This window comes from Nicotiana tomentosiformis, chromosome 1, assembly GCF_000390325.3.
Source record: "Nicotiana tomentosiformis chromosome 1, ASM39032v3, whole genome shotgun sequence".
NCBI classification, from domain to species: domain Eukaryota; kingdom Viridiplantae; phylum Streptophyta; class Magnoliopsida; order Solanales; family Solanaceae; genus Nicotiana; species Nicotiana tomentosiformis.
In genome coordinates, this window is record NC_090812.1 from 3,447,450 (window position 1) to 3,466,182 (window position 18,733).

Consider the following 18,733-nt stretch of genomic DNA (forward strand, 5'->3'; position numbering starts at 1 on the left):
ATTCCAAAAGGGGGAATGATGTTACACCCCATGTTTTTGTACGTGAAAGTACGTCGTAAGTAAATTGATGTAAGCTTGAAAATGAGATCCTCTTTGAAAGTATATAAAGTGATTTACTGATGTTATGTCCCAGTTTCGCAAGCCTTTAAGATTTATCATTCGAGGATAAATGTTTCTAAGGGGACATGTTGTTACATCCCGTACTTCAGACATCACGGTCATTATAGGATTATCTAATGTAAACTCAAAGAGGACAAAATCCTGCTACAAGGATAACAAAGGTTTACCGAAGTCTTAAGTAAGTTAAGATGAATATGAGACTTGTTAATCATGATTTAAATATTTTTAAAGTCATTATATGACTATATATGATGTTTGGATATGAAGTATAAAGTTTGGGAAAAATCGAATTAAATTTGCAGAAACATCGAGCTAAGATATGCCTTGAAACGAGTCATTTTGAGAAATTAATTTGTAAGCTTTATGATGTCATTTTGGGACATATATAATACAAATATGAAGGTATTGGAACCTAGTTTCCAACGGTCCAAATCATTTATTCATACAATATCGGGGTAGAGAAATATGGATTCTTAAAGTAGGGTCGCCAAGTCATGTCGCCGAACTTCAGAGAAACTGGCAGGGTTATAGGCCAGGTTGCGAGGCAGTTTTCTCACAATATATTAAGAGTTGCAGGTATATATTTATATTTAATTAAATATCCATGTATCTAGTATCTAACGCTGCAAATCGTTCGTCGATACGACGTCGGAGTAAAGAGATATCCGCGTTTTCGCGAGGCTACGCAAGCAGCTCGGTTGGGATCCACTTGAGATGGCCACCGACCCTATGTCTTTTAAAAGATGTTTCAGCCTCATTTCGTGTCATTTCTCACCCAAATTTCGTCCAAAATCTCTCCAAAACCCTCCCTAGCATATCCCAAAATCCCAAGAACCAAACTCAAGGGGAATCAACTCAAATCATCATCAAAAGTGTTAAAGACTACATGAGAATGCTTCTATGATGTTGTGGTGTGATTGAGGGTTGTTGTGAGCTACACCAACTGGGGATTTCAAGTTGTATCTACTGCCTAAGGTATGTAAATCATGTTTTTGGTTGTGCTTAAGGTTAATCATGTGTTGTTTGAGTTGTTGGAGTTAAAATCTTCAAGATAGTAATTGACATAGCATAAGGAATCGTTATCTCTTTTTTATGGGCTGTGTTGAGGATATATATATGGTTTGTTGTGGCTGGAAATTGTTATAAATTGTTTGATTATGTTTTGGCTGCTGTTGTTAAGCTTATCTATGTGCTAATTCAGTGGATTGAAGAAGATAACATAAAAAATAAGAGGTTGACGATAAAGGTTAAGGTGCTAGGCGTGTGGACTATTTTTGAAGATTATTCTTATCAATTTTTGGGATGAAAATGATATGGTAAGCATAAGTATGATGTTATATAAGTTGTAGGCAGATTCATGGAAAAGGAATTGGATTAAATTATATTTTGTTAATTGTAAATCGAGTTTGCCGCTCAAAATGGTTGTCGAAGTAATCAGAGAGCTTATTGTGAATTATATTGTTGTTGTTTGGGCTGTTTGGTGACTTTTAGTAATGGGATGTAGTAAAAACAGGGAAGGTGCTGTCCATTTTCTTGTAGAATATTGGTTTTGAAATATGAGAGTTACAATACTTATATGATGACGATGAAATTGGGTTACTCATTGTAGACGTAAGAAGATCATATTGAGCTTGGTCGACAATTGGAGAGAAAATTGCAAAGGTATGTTAAGACTATCCCTTCTTTCCTTTTGGCATAATCCATACGATACAAACTAAATAAGAAAACGCGAAATTTTCATAAATACCTTTATTCATAGAAGCACTAGGAGTGCCTATGTTCTTGATTCCCCATGTGTCCTATTATTCTATCGTCTGTTCATGGGTCTCAGAAAATAAGTAAGTTGATAAAGTTTATTTCATGATACTAACCGAAGGCATATTGATCTTATGACATTCTGGGAGATCTTACTGACTTACTTTATTATGCATTGCATTCATTTATACATGTACATTGACTCATGACCAGATGGCGTTATATACGCATGTATTATATCTATATGGGATATGGGAAAAGGTTATGGTGTTATATACGCACCACCACCTGATCAGCTGGTATACATTGATAATTTAGCCCACAGTGGCTGAGATGATATGTTGGTATGCCCTTAAAGGCTTGATGATGTTATGTACGCATATACCTATGCATGGTATGGAATTTATACGCACATGCATGACATTATAAGATTTTCATGATTCACAAAGCTATTTGGAATTACAGGTTGAGTTCTTTACTCCGTGTTTCTTTCATGTCTTTTACATAGTATTGGCATGCCTTACATACTTAGTACTTTATTTGTACTGACGTCCCTTTTCCTTGGGGACGCTACGTTTTATGCCCACAGGTCCCGATAGACAGGTTGAGAGTCCTCCTAGTAGGCTATCAGCTCAGTGGAAAATGTTGGTGCACTCCACTTGCTCCGGAGTTGCCTATTTGGTCAGTATGATTTGGACATGTGTTGATTAGTATGGCGGGGCCATATCTTAATTTTTATGACATTTATGTACTTGTAGAGGCTTGTAGAAAGATGTCATGTATATGGATACGTGTATGGCCTTGTCGGCCTATGTTTTGAGTATACAAATTATCATGTCGGCCTTATAGGCCCATATGTCGCATGCATAAGCTTCTATATCATGTTGGGTCATCCGATGTCGAGTATTATCTTATGTTTAATCCTATTTATCTTATGACGCCTTTCCGGTTCATTTACCCATGATAGTATGATAAGAAGGATACGTTACATTGGTATTCGGTTGAGTTAGGCACCGGGTGCCCGTCACAGACCTGCTATTTGGGTCGTGATAGAGGCGGACCCCTTGGGCCATGCATTGGTCCAGAGACAACCATAGCAACATCATCCATTTTCTTCTTGCCTAACAAACTTCTTGTACCGTTCTGGATTGCCTGCGTGGTTGCTCTTATAGCGGAGTAGCTCATGATCTTGCTCGACTTGAGTCCCTCTTCCACCATATCTCTCATCTTTACCACATCATTAAAAGGCTTGCCTATTGTTGAGATCAAGTGGCCAAAGTAAGTAGGCTCTTGGGCTTGAAGAAAGTACTTGACCGTCTCGTCTTCTTCCATCGGAGGATTGACCAGGGCAGCTTGTTCTCTCCATCTGAGCCAGTATTCCCTAAAGCTTTCATTAGGCTTCTTTTCTATCTTGGTCAAGGACAGGCAATCCGGGACAATATCTATATTATACTGAAAGTGTCAGGAAAAGGCCTGAGCCATATCATCCCATGTATACCACCTGCTAGCATCTTGACGTGTGTACCATTCCAGGCTTGCCCCACTAAAAACTCTTACTGAAATAGGTCATCAAAAGCTCGTTCGTCCCACCAATGCCTCTCATCTTACTGTAATAACCTCTCAAATGTGCCACGGGATCTCCATGTACGTCATAAAGATCAAACTTTGGCATCATGAACCCGGCGGGTAGTTGGACGTCAGGGAACAAGCACAAGTCCTTGTAAGACACACTTACTTGGTTTCCTATCCCTTGCATGTTCCTTAAAGATTGATCTAAACTCTTCACCTTCCTGAATATCTCATCTTGCTCCACATTCTTAGTGGGTTTCTCGATTTCAACAGGAGGCTTAAAGTGGGGTATAACTATAGGGATCTAAGACCTTAAAAGTCAGTTCAGGAGCACAGTATTGGGCATCGGGAACTTTAAACGCGGGTTCACTAGAAGATCGATAGATGGTAGCTTGTGAAGGGGCTACAAGAACAGGAATGGATGATGGAGCGGGATATGAGGTTGTTTTGGCTGGTGAAGCATGAAAAGGTTGGGAAGAGGTGCCAGGGTAGTTGTGATAAGGGGTAAAGCCTAGAGCATGTTGTGGGGAAAAATCAACAGTGGTGGGAATCTGGCCTTGTGATAGTGGTGGGATGGTGGTAGGGTTTTCAGTGTAGTTAGTGACAAATGAGGAAGGAGGATGCCCACTAATCCAAGCTTGATACATATCTGACATGTGTTGTTTCAACCTTTGAACATCTTCATTCAACTCAGATTCTGACTCTACAATCTCTCTTGATGGATCAACAACACCTATGTCCAATTCTTTGCTAGTCATGATTGCCTTGCTCTTTAACCTAGTGTTGTATGGATGACTAGCTAGAGTGCCACAAACCAACCACCTTCTTGGAATTGATAATGAAAAGAAAAAAAAGGAGAAAAACAAAGCCAACATGTTGGAGTTAAGGTATCAGATAATAATATCAAATTACATGCGATGCACTTAGCAGCAATTAACGGTTCTAGAATGACTTTGAAGGTCATAAGGTCATATGGCATCATCCCGATTTGCTTGTTCCAACCTTATTTTTTTATTTTCTTTTAATGCTCCCTGGTTTACACCATCTTCTTTCCTCTCTTTTCCTTTATGCTTACCATTCTTTTCTTTCCTCTCATTTCTCACATCCCACAACTTCATCTCTTTTCATTTTTTTTTTCTTAAAAAAAATTAAAAATGATTCGATTGAACCCGATGTAGGTTGCCTACGTATCATGTTTCACATGAATCAGACCAAGCGTAGTTCTAAAAAAATAATATTTTTGGACTTTTCGTTTATAATTAGTTTTTTTTTGGTTTTCCAAATACAAAATAGGAAGTACGATAACAAAAGACTTGACAAACTCAACTAGACTACGACAGACTCTGACACTCCTAACGGACTCAGTACTACTGGACAAAACTAGAAAGTAAAAGACAACACAAAACAGACTCAGAGTATATAAATAAAAAGCCTCCTCATGCAGTTCCTGAATGCGGCGCCCCCAGCTGGGATGGTCCTGGGACGCATGTCATGCTAAAGCTCAGTAACATGCCCCGTAAATATGCAACAATGGTGGGAACAAAGGTCTTGGCGTGTGCCCCCGCCTCCTGAAGGTCGACCCTAAACAAATACTAACCATGCTGCTCCACATTGGCTAACAAACCTGCTAACTGAGACCCTAGCAACTCAAGCCTACCCTAAGGATCTTTATCCGAAGCCTCTTAGGAATAATCTGTCTGAACTGCTCACCCCCTAAGTTGTGCTGGTAATGGGTACTGACCCCTGGTGGAATAGACTGAAACCAAATCAAATACTCATGAGTACATTTGGGTCTGCCAATGTCCTCTACTAATGTGTTCCTTTTCACCCTCTTTGCATTGTTCCAATATTGCATGTACTTGATATCATCAGCCGCCTTTTTGCTAAAATTCATGATGTGCCTCCGAAGATTCAGAGTTGGCGGCTCCCCTTGTCTTCTGCTCAACTGTCGCAACACTCTAATTGGCGTGTACGACCTGACACACCTAAGTCCTATCAACATCAAGAAAGGTTGCATGCGACATCCTACTAAGATCTCATCTAAAGAAAGCCAAAGGTAGGTCCACAAATCATTCCCACTTGTCCTTACCCCTAAAAACTCAATCCAAGCCATGACACCTACTGGATATGTAAATATAGGAAACTCCATCCTACACTCGATGCATACCACTCGATCACGCAAAGCACGGTCGACGGGACAAATTAAGGAAGTAATGTGTGAGTCTCCATCATCCACAATTGCAGCAAAAGGTTACTCCCCTCAAAAAACCTAAAACATCCCCTAACCTCACTGAGGGCTCAATACAACTCTGCCAAGATCATTGGCATAATGGTAGCGGTCTTGCATTGTTTCTCGCGAAATAAGGCAATCACTAATGATTGTAGCCGAGTGTTAATATGCCTTTTGTCCAAAGGAAACACCAACATACCCAACAAAGCAAGGCTAAAAGCTTCAAGGCGACGTCTTTGCCACTTTGCCTTGGTTGTGCAAAACTCATCCCAAAAGACATCAAAGCCACCGTGAGGCCCAAATCTAGCAAACAAATAATCAAAAGATATCCAAGACTGCTCGAGGCATCCCAAATGCTTGTTGTCTTTAAGGCCCAAATCATTAAGGATTTTTGTTCTAGAGTGATCTCGGGGAAGTATCATATTTTTGCATGTGTAACTTAGATGAGTGAGACCAGACATTTCTGACATGGTAGGAGTCATTTCATACTCTCCAAATTATTATGCGGGTCCCAATAGGTCAACATCACCTCCACTAAATCCGGACGAGGTGCGATATCAAGAAGCGAAGTGAGGGTGCCCAACTTATTCATTAGCTCGTGTTGTTCTAACAATGAAAATATTTTCCACCACCTGACCAACTTTTTCGGAATTTTCACTACCATCAACACTTTGGATCGAACTTTGGATCGAATTAGTGGGTCCATACCTGAATGAAGAAAATATAGTTAGTGACTCAAGACACTATGTGACACCACATCACTTCCTATTAGGCAATGCAAGACATGATTGGGCTATTTTTACAAAATAGCCTATATGGCCAAGGGTGACTATTAGTGCAAACTCAACAAATGTGACCTCTAAGACATAGAAATACCTCACTAAGACCTATATGGCTTCAAACTCCCAATAATCATGGCACTCAAAATTACTTTTCAGAAATGACCCATTTGTAAAAATGACCGATATGGCCAAACGAGGCTAGAGATGCAAACTCAACAAGGACGGACCTTAAGTAATGTGGCACCTAGTTATATACCCAATATTTTAAGACACGGGTCACCGGATAACTTTTGCGAAAATAGCCCTATTTTGCAAAATGGCTGATGTGGCCAAAAGTGGCAAGACATGCAAGACTTGGCTATGACCTCCGAAGCCAAGAACTTGAGACTAACTAGGAAGACTGGACCCTATGTCGACTGTCTACATATCCCACCCTGAAAAACGAGAATCAAGTATGCGTAGTTCCAGAGGATTGTATATGGGAGAAAGCTTTGAAAAATGCAATTAATTGAAAAAACTATACTATTTGTTTTTGTTTTTTTAGAAAAATGACAAGAAAGTGTAAAATCTTTTTTTTTCTTTTTAGAAAATGGGGAAAGAAAACTAAAAGTGATAAAACCCTTAATATTCTCTTTTACTATATTTTTCACTCTTATTTCCCAAACATTAGTCCACCAAATGACTTTTTACCCTGAAAGATGCAATATTTAGCACATAGGATGATTGAATATCCTTTTGGGCCGGTGAACCCATTTGACACAATTTGGACGGCCTTTCTACAAAGAAACAAGGTACCTAGGACCAAGCCCTGCTATGTCATAATGGTATGAAGCACATAGTAATGGCCTAAAGGCTGACCTACGTTTGGGGTTCACTAACAAGGCAATTCGGGGGAACGTATGGTCGATGGTGGTTGTTCAAGCTTTCCACCCACTTCATACGTACGATGGCCCCCTCTTAAAATAAGGGTGACTCAACAAAGCGTTCGATATGCGACGCGTACTATGAGACTTTTTGCATAAAGAATTGACCCAAGGTTATGCAAATGATGACAGTTATAAAACAGTAACACATAAAGGAAAAGCTGTAAACACATAAACAACTAGTAAATAAAATAAAATAAAATAAAATAAGAAATAAACAAAGCAAATAGAGATGATTTATTATCAAGGCCTTTTACATAGTGGAGAGGATCACTGTATTGGAAGGCAGGAATACCCATTTACATACCTTGGTTGTCCCATATTTTATGCAAGGAGAAAGATGATTTATTATCAAGGCCTCATCACTAAGGTGTTTGACAAGCTGCAGTCATGGAAAGGCAAATTACTCTCGATAGGAGGCAGGGCAGTATTGACATCTAATGTCCTTCAGAGTATGCCAATTCATCTACTCTCTGTTGTGAATCCTCCTAGTTATGTTATTAAGAATCTCCATAAGATCTTTGCTCAATTCTTATGGAGTAGTTCTGTGGGAGGTTCCAGTAGACATTGAGCATCATAGAAAATAATATGTATGCCATGTGAGGAAGGAGGTATATGTTTTAGATCGTTGCATGATGTGTCTAAGGCACTACTCTGCAAGCTATGGTGGAATTTTCGAACAAGGCCAAGTCTGTGGAGTTCATTTATGATCCAGAAGTATTGCAAAAAATTAAATGCAGTAATAGTTCCATGGAGAGGAGGTTCACATATTTGGAGAAAAATGTTGGAAGGTAGGGACATAATTGAGCATCAAATCACGTGGCATCCAAAAATGGGATCTTACTGTTTTGGTTTGACAACTGGACAGGATTGGGAGCATTGTACTTCTTTGTTCCTCTAGAGTTTGAAGTGGATGAATCTTTACATAATGTATATGATGTATTGAAAGATGGTGCTTGGAAGGCTGACAGATTATTGGAGATTCTACCTGAAGAATTTGCACTGCACATTGTAGAGAAAATAAGACCCCCAGTTATGGATATTGTCCTTGACACTCCCTACTGGATGCATGAAACTCATGGGCATTTCATCGTAAGGTCTGCATGGGATTATCTAAGAAGGAGAGATAATCCTAGGATAGCCTACAAGATGATATAGGTGAAAGGGTTACCATTTAAAATATCATTCTTCATGTGGAAGGTATGAAAGGCTAAACTGCCTTTGGATGATTTCATGCGAAGACGGGGGTATTTCATGCCATCGAGGTGTTGGTGTTGTGTTGAACCTAAGGAAGAAACACTTGTGCATTTGTTCTTCTCAGGAAATGTTGCTACCATAGTTTGGAAGTATTTTCTATCGAGGGCAGGAATAACAATAGAGGGCCTATCAATGCATCAAGCAATTATAAGGTGTTGGACTGCCCAGGTACTTCCTCGACTCAAACCATTTACAAGCTTTGCCTTCTTGTATTGTGTGGGAATTATGGAAGAGAAGGAATAGCTTAAAGTATGAACAAGCAGTGTCTATCAGCAGAGTGATCTATAAAGTTTCTACAGCATTGCAATATCTTGAACAAGTTAGGAAACCAGGTTTAAATGTCCCCCACAATTGGTTGGATCTGTTAACTATGATGGAAAATTATACTCCACGTTTGAAGTATGAGAAAGTCATCTGGGAGCCGCCTATGGAGGGATGGGTTAAAGTCAATACAGATGGAACATCTAAAGGAAATTCTGTTAGAATTTCAATTGGATTTTGTATGAGGGATGAAGCAGGAAAACTAAGATATGCATTGGGCATGGAGATCAATGAGGGTACTAATACTGAAGCAGAAGCAGTCGCAATTGTGGAGGCATTGAGGCTATGCAAATCACACAACTACACACATATATGGCTTCAAACATATTCGATGCTTCTAAAAAATATAATGAAGGGTGTATGAAAGCCACCATGGTGCATAGTTGATCAAGTGAAGGAAATTATGCAGATGTTGGAGGGGTGTATATCCAAGATCACAGACATCTATAAAGAGGGGAACAAATTGGTAGATCACCTTACAAATTATGCTCTTGAGTCGGGACAATTGAATGCCATGATTTTTGGCAGTTAGATTCACAAGGCAGAAGATTGGTGAATGAGGATAAGATGCAATATCCATATATAAGAGTAAAGGTAGCAAAGAATTAAGGAGAGAAGGAGAATGAGTGTCAATGGGGAAGGAGATCACTGGAGTTCATATGCAATATCACCATGTTCAAATCCTTTGGGACAAGAACATGGGGATACCTGTTTTCACTCACATTATTTTCTTTTTTGCAGGAGAAATTATTGTCTCTATGCCCTATCCTTTAAGGAACTTTCAGTTGGTGGTATTAGTACTTTATACTCAATCCGCTAGAAGGGAATTGAAGGTAGGCACAAGTATACAAGCGAGGAATATGGGGAGGACACAAAAGACTAACAGTACACTGCAGCCCAGAAACTTTTTGATAAGTTTGTACTATTGGGAAACCAAAACAGGATCAAAGGAGATGTTATGGGATGATAACCAAATGCAGATCAATACCTCAAATGCACAGGAAGTGAGTCATGCAATCCTTTATACATATCACATTGGAACTCACACGCAAAGCTCATCAAAATGTATTGGTTCGACTATGTGCAAATCTGGTGCATAGTAGAAACTAGTAAGCATACGTGTGGAAGAGAAATTACTGTACCTATACCATATCCTTTGAGAAACTATCAGTTGGTGGTATTAGTACTAAGTACTGATTCGACTTGAAGGGAATTGAAGGTGGGCACAAACATGGAAACAAGGTTCAGTTTGAGGGCACTATGGATTCATGTTGCTGCAGGGACATTCCATCATAGGCATGTACTTCACTTCATTCCTTATAGTGTCCTACAAAGGCTCGACCTGCAATGTTGTTGGAGCATAGATGCTATAGTGAACTCGTGTGGCTGTACTATGTGGTATATCTTTGTAGGTGCAACACTGGATTCTAAACAACAGGATCAAGGGATTTCCAAAGGATACACACTACCCAGGCTCATTGAATGGACTACTTGTGAATGCTACTTCTGGAGGAATTATACTGGTTTATATGGAACCAAAAGGAGTACAAGAGTTGTTGCACTAAAGGCAACTTCGTTAAGGCAGTGTGCGCACATCATACTGCAACATTATTGTAGCATATTTAAACGATGGCATCATTGGGAACACTGGAGCACGAAGACAAATATTCAAGTTAGGGAAGATCACATGTACTACACACACACTGATGAAGTAGCTAGAATTTTGGAAATAATGAGTAAGACTGCACAACTACGAAGGCAAAGAGAATATGGTCGAGGTTGCAAAATAAGAAGACTACGTAAGGGCATCAATTGCGCTGATTTAGCATGGCTAGTTTTTATCTGTTTCGTTAGTTTACATTATGTGATATCATTGATGAGTAAATCTCTCAACAATGGTAATAGGGGCTATGTATTCGGCAAAGTTTACTACTTTCAACTTGATAGACCCCGGATAGATTATTTTGTTTTGCTTTACTTTTGAGATATTTATATAAAAACTAACCCTAGGCACTTTGACTAGTGGATTGAAAAAAAAAAAAAAGGCCAACAAAATCAAGTATCAGCTCGAAACTGCAAGTCTCCGGCAGAGTCACCAAAGCTATCACATCTCTTTTTTTTTTTACTAAAAATACCCTCTTTAAAAGATAAAAAGTGATTTTAAAGCTCAAAAGGGTTTCAATTTGAAAAGTGACAAAAGATGTGTTAAAAAGAATTTTCTCAGAGTCGCCACTTGACAATTGATTTTGATGTGTCAAGTCACCATTTTACAATAATAATAATTTTTCTTTTTAAAACATATTTAGACTCTAAAACAAAGTCTGCACCAAAGATTCTAAGTAAGGGAGTTCATTTGACTCGGGAAAAAGGTGTTAGGCATTCCCCAAGTCCCGTGGATTTTCCGGTTGCGTACTTGATCTAATTGGCTTTTAAGAACACTCAAACTGAAGCAAAACACACCGAGAAAAAAAAAATACGGGAGGCTCGAGGTTGTCCCTACCTAAATAAAAGAAAATAGAATAAGATAAAAAAATAAAACAAAATACTATACTACACTTCCATGATGACGTCGTCCCGTACTTGACCTTCATTTACATGTACCTCGGGGCATTCCCCGAATAAAAATAATAAACTAAAGGGGACGAACTCTCGCCTCAAACAAAATAAAAGAAAAGAACCTAAAGTTGCCTACCCAAAAATTGACGGTCTAGCATGCTCCTATCTTTGAAATAATAAAGTAAAATAATTAACATTATAAACTCATATTTTCATTCTTAATATCCAACCCCCACGGCCCATTTCACACAAAAAACAATGCATAAACCGTGATCAAACGGAACGAACAAAGAAATAGAAATAAACATTCCATCAAACAAGCACTGCAATAATTCAAAGTATTTAAATAGGCAAATAACCAAAACTATAAAAACAAATACTAAACAAAACATAAATAATGATGACTAAACCAAACTATTAAAGAAAATGTTAATAGATATCTAAGCCTATCCGTTTTTGCTAGTTTCTTTATCATTTCAGATTTTCTACCTCACACCAACTCTAACTTAAGAAATTATGTTCTCTTGTTAAATCAATTACGTATTGTTACTTCCCCATCAAAATCACTCAACCTCACGAAACTGTTGCCGTCCGAATTAAAATTGGACTTCATAAGAAAAATTGGTAGGCGTGTTTAACTAGAAAGAAGAAAGTTAAATAATCAAATCTACTAAATAAAGATGAAATCGAACGAGTGAATAGTAACTGAAGCTTGCAAACATTAGTCCTAAGACATGTATATTTCTATTTTATTAACACACCGCCAAAATTTTACTAATTCAACATTAAATTATCATGATCAAAATAAGATAAGAAAAATAATTTTCGTGAGGATTCAAGTGAGTAGGTAAGAAAAAAATAGTTTAAAAACAGAGTTTTATCACAAGCTAAGTTCCAAAAAAAGAAAGGAAATAAAAATTAGCAAAACATGTGTTGAAAATCTGTTCTAACACTTAAATGACCCAAATATCACAATTTGAAATAGAGATAGATAATTTCATTAATATAATGTCAAAATACTTTCATCCCTTGAATTTCACTCTAGTAAGAGAGGACCAAGTAATTTTGATAAGATGGAAAGTAATATATGACTGCAGATACTACAATAAGAAAAGTTCATGCTAAAATCAAGTCATACATAGAAAGTCTCAAACTCCAATTATTATACATGAACACTTTAAGCAAACAAGGAGCAAGAGAATTACTAAACTTCAACACAAATTGAATTTTAATGTTCCAAATTTTAAACGGCTTTCATTATACTAAGATTAACACCGATAACAGTGAAATAAGAGGGGAAAAGAATGAAACCTGGAACTGCCTTTGTATCGACCCGACCGGTCGTTTTGAGTATATCAATCTCATTTCCCCATTTACTACTCAAATGGGGCTTTATATTTGTTGCGTAACTTTCCGGGGCAATTGGTTTGGGTCCGGTGAGATTTCCGGGGCAATTGGTTCAAAGTTCATTAGACTTGAATTGGGGTGTAATTCATGGTTTTAGCGTTGTTTGAGGTGATTTGAGGGTTCTACTAAGTCCGTATGATATTTTAGGACTTATTGGTATATTTGGTTGAGGTCCTGAGGCGCTCGGGTGAGTTTTGGATGGTTAACGGATCATTTTTGGCCTTGGTGAGATTGTTGATATCTGCTGCTGCATTGGTCTGATTTTCTCTTTCGCGTTCGCGAAGAGTGTTTTCTGAGTGTGAGATTTTGTTCTTCGCGTCCGCGAAGGGGAGGATGCGAATGCGAAAGTATGGTCAGTGTGTGCATCGCGAACGCGTGAGAGGTGTCACGTTCGTGAAGAGAAGTGAGGCTATTAGGGACCCCCGGGTCCTTGCTCTACGCATTCGTGAGGTGGCGCTCGCATTCACGAAGGTCTAAGCTGGTAAAGCTTCGCGTTCCCGAAGCCGTGGTCGCGTTCATGAAGGGTAAGGTTTGCAAAGCTTCGTGTTAGCGAAGCCACGATCGTGTTCGTGAAGGGTTAAATTTGTGGGCAGTCGAGTTGTGCTTCGCGAACGCGAGGGACCTGTTGCGTTTGCGAAGAAGAAAGGTCTCGATAGAGAGTTTAAGTTTTGAAAAAGGGACTTCGTCCCATTTTCAATTTTTGACGAATATGAGCGCGGGAAGAGGCGATTTTCGGGAGTTTTTCAAGGGAAATAACAGGGTAAGTGTTCTTAACTCAATATTGGTTAAATTACCCAAATCCATGGTTGTTTTGATCATTTAATTGGTGAATTAAGTTAGAAAAGTATGAAAACCCTCTTAGTTTAAATTGAGGATTTGAAGGTCCAGTTGTGGTCGGATTTGAGTAATTTTGGTATGGTTGGACTCGTGGTTGAATAGGGGTTCAGATTTTGTGAGTTTTTGCGGATTCTGAGTCGTGGGCCCCACGGGTGATTTTTGGGGTGTAATTTTGGATTTTTGGAAAATATTAGTATTTTGATCCAGATATGATATTATAGCACGTGAGTTGTCCGTGCAACACGTGAGTTGTCCGTGCTTATAGCGCTTGGGCTGTAGGAGCCCCTCATGAGTCTGTACACACCCCCAGTGAGTGCAGTCGACTATAAACAGGGATCGGGCTGCACGCCGCAGCAGGTATTGTATAGCGCTGAGTGATTGAGTATACTGAGCATAGTGAGAGAGAATGCGAGACAATGAGATTGAGTACTCTAAGAGTGTGAGTACATGAGTACGCAAATCTGGGATACATTGCATTGACATGGACACATGACATATATGCATAGAGATGTGTTTTCCTCATGCTGTACGGCATCACATTATTCATGATTTCTCACACATATTGACAGACGGGCATAGTGATGCATTCATTTTATACGGGTTATCTCGAAAGAAAATAAAACATATCATTTATTATTGAAAGGATTTTGAGAAAATTATTGCTTTTAAACTTATTCATATTTTTTTTGGAAATTTCGGTAAACGATTTGGGTTTTTGAATGATGTACTTGAAAGAAAGAACTATTATTTTTGAAATCATGATTTGGCTGAGCATTTTATCTCTGAGTTACTTCTGGTATTATTTGATTTATGTTGTTATGGACTATTGTGGACTAGTGATTTTGGACCCGACCTTGGTAGAAGGTCGTCACTACTTTCAACCTAAGGCTAGGTTTGTTACTTACTCAGTACATGGGACCGGTTGTACTAATACTACACTTTTGTACATTGCGTACAGATGTTGGATATTGTTGTTGCTGTGCTCGATGGTTGTGAGATTTGAAGATGTACATGCATTCCTATTGTAGCTGCTTCTTGTTCATGGTAGCCTTAGATTTATAAAAGCTCTGTTTATGTATTATTCAAACAGACTATGTATTTATTTCATTTCTGCTTTGTATACTATATTCTTAGAAGCTCATGATTTATACTACTAGTTCTTGGGGAATGTATATGGTTAAGATAATTATTTACTTAAATTGCTTTAATAATTGTTATTAGAATTGGATAATTGAAAGTTGGCTTACCTAGCGGGTTGGGTTAGGTGCCATCACGACTAGTTAGATTTTGGGTCGTGACAAGGTGGTATCAGAGCTCTAGGCTCATAGGTTCTACAAGTCATGAGCAAGTGTCTAGTAGAGTCTTGCGGATCGATATGATGACGTCCATACTTATCTTCGAGAGGCTACAAGGCATTTAGGATATATACTTCTTATATTTCTTTCCTTATCGTGCGGGATTGATTCAGCTTGAGATATAACTCTTTGAATTCCTTCCACGTATTCGTATGCGAACATGAGCGCTCGGTATCAGTTGTGCATCGTCGACTTGTGATTCTATGAATGAGGTTCGAGGTAAGTATTCTGTGTTTTAGTGATGGGCCAGTCTAGAGGACTTGAGGCTATGGTTAGACCGTAGCTTGAGCTCGGTAGCTTTAGTTGTAACATGTATAGTTGGACTCATATGTCCGGTAATGACCCTACAGTGGAATTTGTGGCTCGATGAGCGGTGAAATGGCTTTGTGATGATTATGATGTAACTGCGACATGTGTTAAGACGATTTGAATGTGACAAAATGTGTTTCCTTGAAATGTAAAAGAAGGCCATTGGGTGCTTGATTTTCATTTTGATGTGACGTCCAGTCTCGAGTGTGAATGTTTTGAAGGATCTTTCACGATTGTTAAATTTTGGGACAAATTAAATTCTCATGTCTGGTTAGTGAGTTTGGACTCAGATAGACTAAGTGATTGCATAGTAATTATGATTGCGAAAGGGTATATCAAGATACTAATTTGAGGTTAAGCAGGTGATTTATTTCCTACGGAGTAATCTACATAGGTGTATTCCTTATGATGTGAGTGGAGAGTTTCTTTTCTGCCAGTGGGGCATATGTGTGGAGATTTCAATTTGAATCTGGCTGAGAAAGTTGACTTGAGTGTCAAGAGAATGATTGCGGGCTTAGCGGATGATTTGGGGTATTTTTATGGTTGGCGTTGCAGGAGTTTGAGAAGAAATTTTGTTGAACTGACTGTGGCATTATGACAGTAATAGAGCATTGGTATTATGAGTTATGGAATGTTTTAATCTATGGCTTTGAGCCAAGTGGGGAGCCTACTATTGATAATTCAATTTCATGATTATATGTAAAGGTTTAGTTTTGGGCTGAGGCATACTGGTGGGTTAGTTATGACTTGCAAAAGTTGAGATCGATGATGACTCGAATAAGGAAATTCCTGGATACAGGTTATATTGCACTTATGAGTATATGAAAATCATGGGATGAGTGAGTTGTTATTTGTGAATGATGTAGTATGCATGGAGTATAAATTTGATAGGTGGTATTAAAGTAGAGTTACTTCTTTGAGAGTTGTTGTGCTAATGGGGCACGTGTCTCTTGGCTCATTTGGGCGGTGTAATATGGATTTGAACAAACGGGGTGATTCTCGAGAAAGTTCTAATGGATTCGAGATTTATATGTAACAATTGAGAATTTTTGGCGGATTTGTTTGCGGCTAAAATCTGAGATTTAAGTTGGATGGTGTCGAGACTTGTGGCATTTTTGTTTATTATTATGGATTTTATATTTTGGTATCAGGAAGGTGAATGAAACAGCCTTAGCCTCAAATAAGGTATTTTGAGAGTGGGTTTTTTGTTTGTGGTATTTATATGGGTAATTATGATGTTGTGAGACTCTACAGATGTTTTGGTGGTAATATTCTTGGGTTTGGTGACCTACGTGGTTTGGTCGAGTTAGAGGAATTTAGTTCTAATAGCTTGGTTATGTGCAGATGGATTTCAAAGTGTTCTTGATAGTTTCTACCATGGTTGGAACCGGATATTTTCTACTGATGTGAGAAACGTGTTATGTATTATGATTTTCTCTTGGAAGGAAGCAAGATAAAGGTTTCTAACTAACCGGATATGTAATGTGCTGGTGACCAGAGTTGATAATGAGATTCTTGTGCTTTTCACATGATGGCAAGATAGATGTTATGTGTTATGCGGAAGTTAGATTTACATGTACAATGTGGCAGTTCAGTCTTGAAGGAAGGTAACGAAGTTTGGGTAGAATGGTCATGAATTCTTAGAAAACATGGCGATTCCAAATGACTAGATGAATACGATTACTACTTGGTGTATGAGAAGGGTGCATATTTCATAAGGCGCGTTGTATTTTGACTTACGGATGTTTAATTAGTATTGCGGTACTCACATGGTTGATAGACTGCTGATATTCAAATTTTGCCAAGTGGCACGGAAGAACTTTTAAAGTATTTCTCGTGGGATGATCGTGTATGAGAGAGGTGTTAGGCATTCGATCGGTGGAGATGGAATCAAATATGGTGATTCGCGTGTTCTATGGATTTGGAGATTTGGGAGTTCTCTGGAGCAAATTGTTTCATGGTTGTGGACTGTGAAGTTGTGGCCGGAGCTAGCCAGATGATAGAATGTGTTGTGATTCAGTCATTATGGATTTTCGGAGGAATTTTTATCTATTTTTGGGTAACCCGAGTTGATTTGGGGGTCCATTGGTAGGCCCAATTAAGATATGCATTCTACATTGAGCCGGAATGGTTGGCTCCATACTACTATTGTTAAGGGATGTGTCATTCGGTTGATGTTGAACTTATTCGTATTCTGAAATGATCTGTTAGTTACTCCTTTATGCTACGAGGAGTTGTGATTTATTGGTTATGTGCACAGATGGTGTGGTTCTATTTGAGCTTTATAGTGGAATTTGAGTGTGATGAGTATTTGGGTATTGCATGATCGATTGTGTAATGGTTATGTTCTTTAATGTTTTGTGTGGCATTTGTTTGTCATTTGCCTCTATGTGGTTATTGATTTTGAGCGGGGTGGCTCGAGATATATATTATGGACCAGCGTTTGGATGGGATCACGCATTGCAGCGGAGTTATGTTAAGGTATGAACCTTGTGTTAGAATCGGGTGATGGTTCTACGGTGTATGATGAATTTTCAGCGTTTCGTTGTGGCGGTACTTGTTAATCTAGCGGGGCAGTTCTCTCATTTGAGTCATTTTCCATGACTGGGTACATTTGAATTGTTGCGTATTGATGCACGGATGGCACAGGATGTGGCTCTGAGTTATATTGGTGCGGCATGTCTGTAAAACAGTTGTGTTTAGTAATATAAGGTCATTGGACCTAGAATTGGTAGTATAAAGTTTGATTTCGGTATATTCGGGAGTATAATATTGAGAGTCGGCTCAGGAAGTGATTATGGTTCTGGTTGGGGCGAGAGAGGTCCGTGACTTGTTGATCTGGTAAGTGGTCATGAAATTTTGCATGTTTCTTTTATTATCAACAGTGTACGAAGGTTTTGGGATGAGGTTTGGTTCGATATGGGTTTAATACTAGTATTTGGTTGGTTTTGGAGTAGTCACTATGGTCAGCAAGTGAGTTGTCCGTACGGATCCAGATATGATATTATAGCACGTGAGTTTTCCGTGAGGCACGTGAGTTGTCCGTGCTTATAGCACTTGGGCTGTAAGAGCCCCTCATGAGTCTGTACACACCCTCAGTGAGCGCAGTCGACTATAAACGGGGATCGGGCTGCACGCCGCAACAGGTATTGTATACTGCTGAGTGATTGAGTGTGATGAGCATAGTGAGAGAGAATGCGAGACAGTGAGATTGAGTACTCTGAGAGTGTGAGTACATGAGTACAATCTCTGAGATACATTGCATTGACATGCACACATGACATATATGCATAGAGATGTATTTTTCTCATG

The 18,733-nt window shown here is 38.8% G+C and overlaps 1 protein-coding gene across 1 annotated transcript; it reads left to right on the plus strand.

The window, feature by feature from the left end:
* The first annotated feature begins 7,719 nt into the window (after window positions 1-7,719).
* On the plus strand, window positions 7,720-9,321 carry LOC138896019 (uncharacterized). The gene is made up of 3 exons (XM_070180813.1): window positions 7,720-7,933; window positions 8,248-8,476; window positions 8,805-9,321. Exons 1-3 carry the CDS (start codon window positions 7,720-7,722, stop codon window positions 9,319-9,321), a joined length of 960 nt encoding a protein of 319 aa, XP_070036914.1.
* Window positions 9,322-18,733: the final 9,412 nt, after the last annotated feature.

Bases quoted from the DNA above. Each gene is read 5' to 3' on its own strand.
- LOC138896019 (XM_070180813.1), top strand. From the start codon at position 7,720: ATGATTTATTATCAAGGCCTCATCACTAAGGTGTTTGACAAGCTGCAG. The intron at 7,934-8,247 runs GTTCCAGTAGAC...ACAACTGGACAG, and splicing joins ATGGAGTAGTTCTGTGGGAG to GATTGGGAGCATTGTACTTC. The intron at 8,477-8,804 runs GTCTGCATGGGA...TGGACTGCCCAG, and splicing joins CATGGGCATTTCATCGTAAG to GTACTTCCTCGACTCAAACC.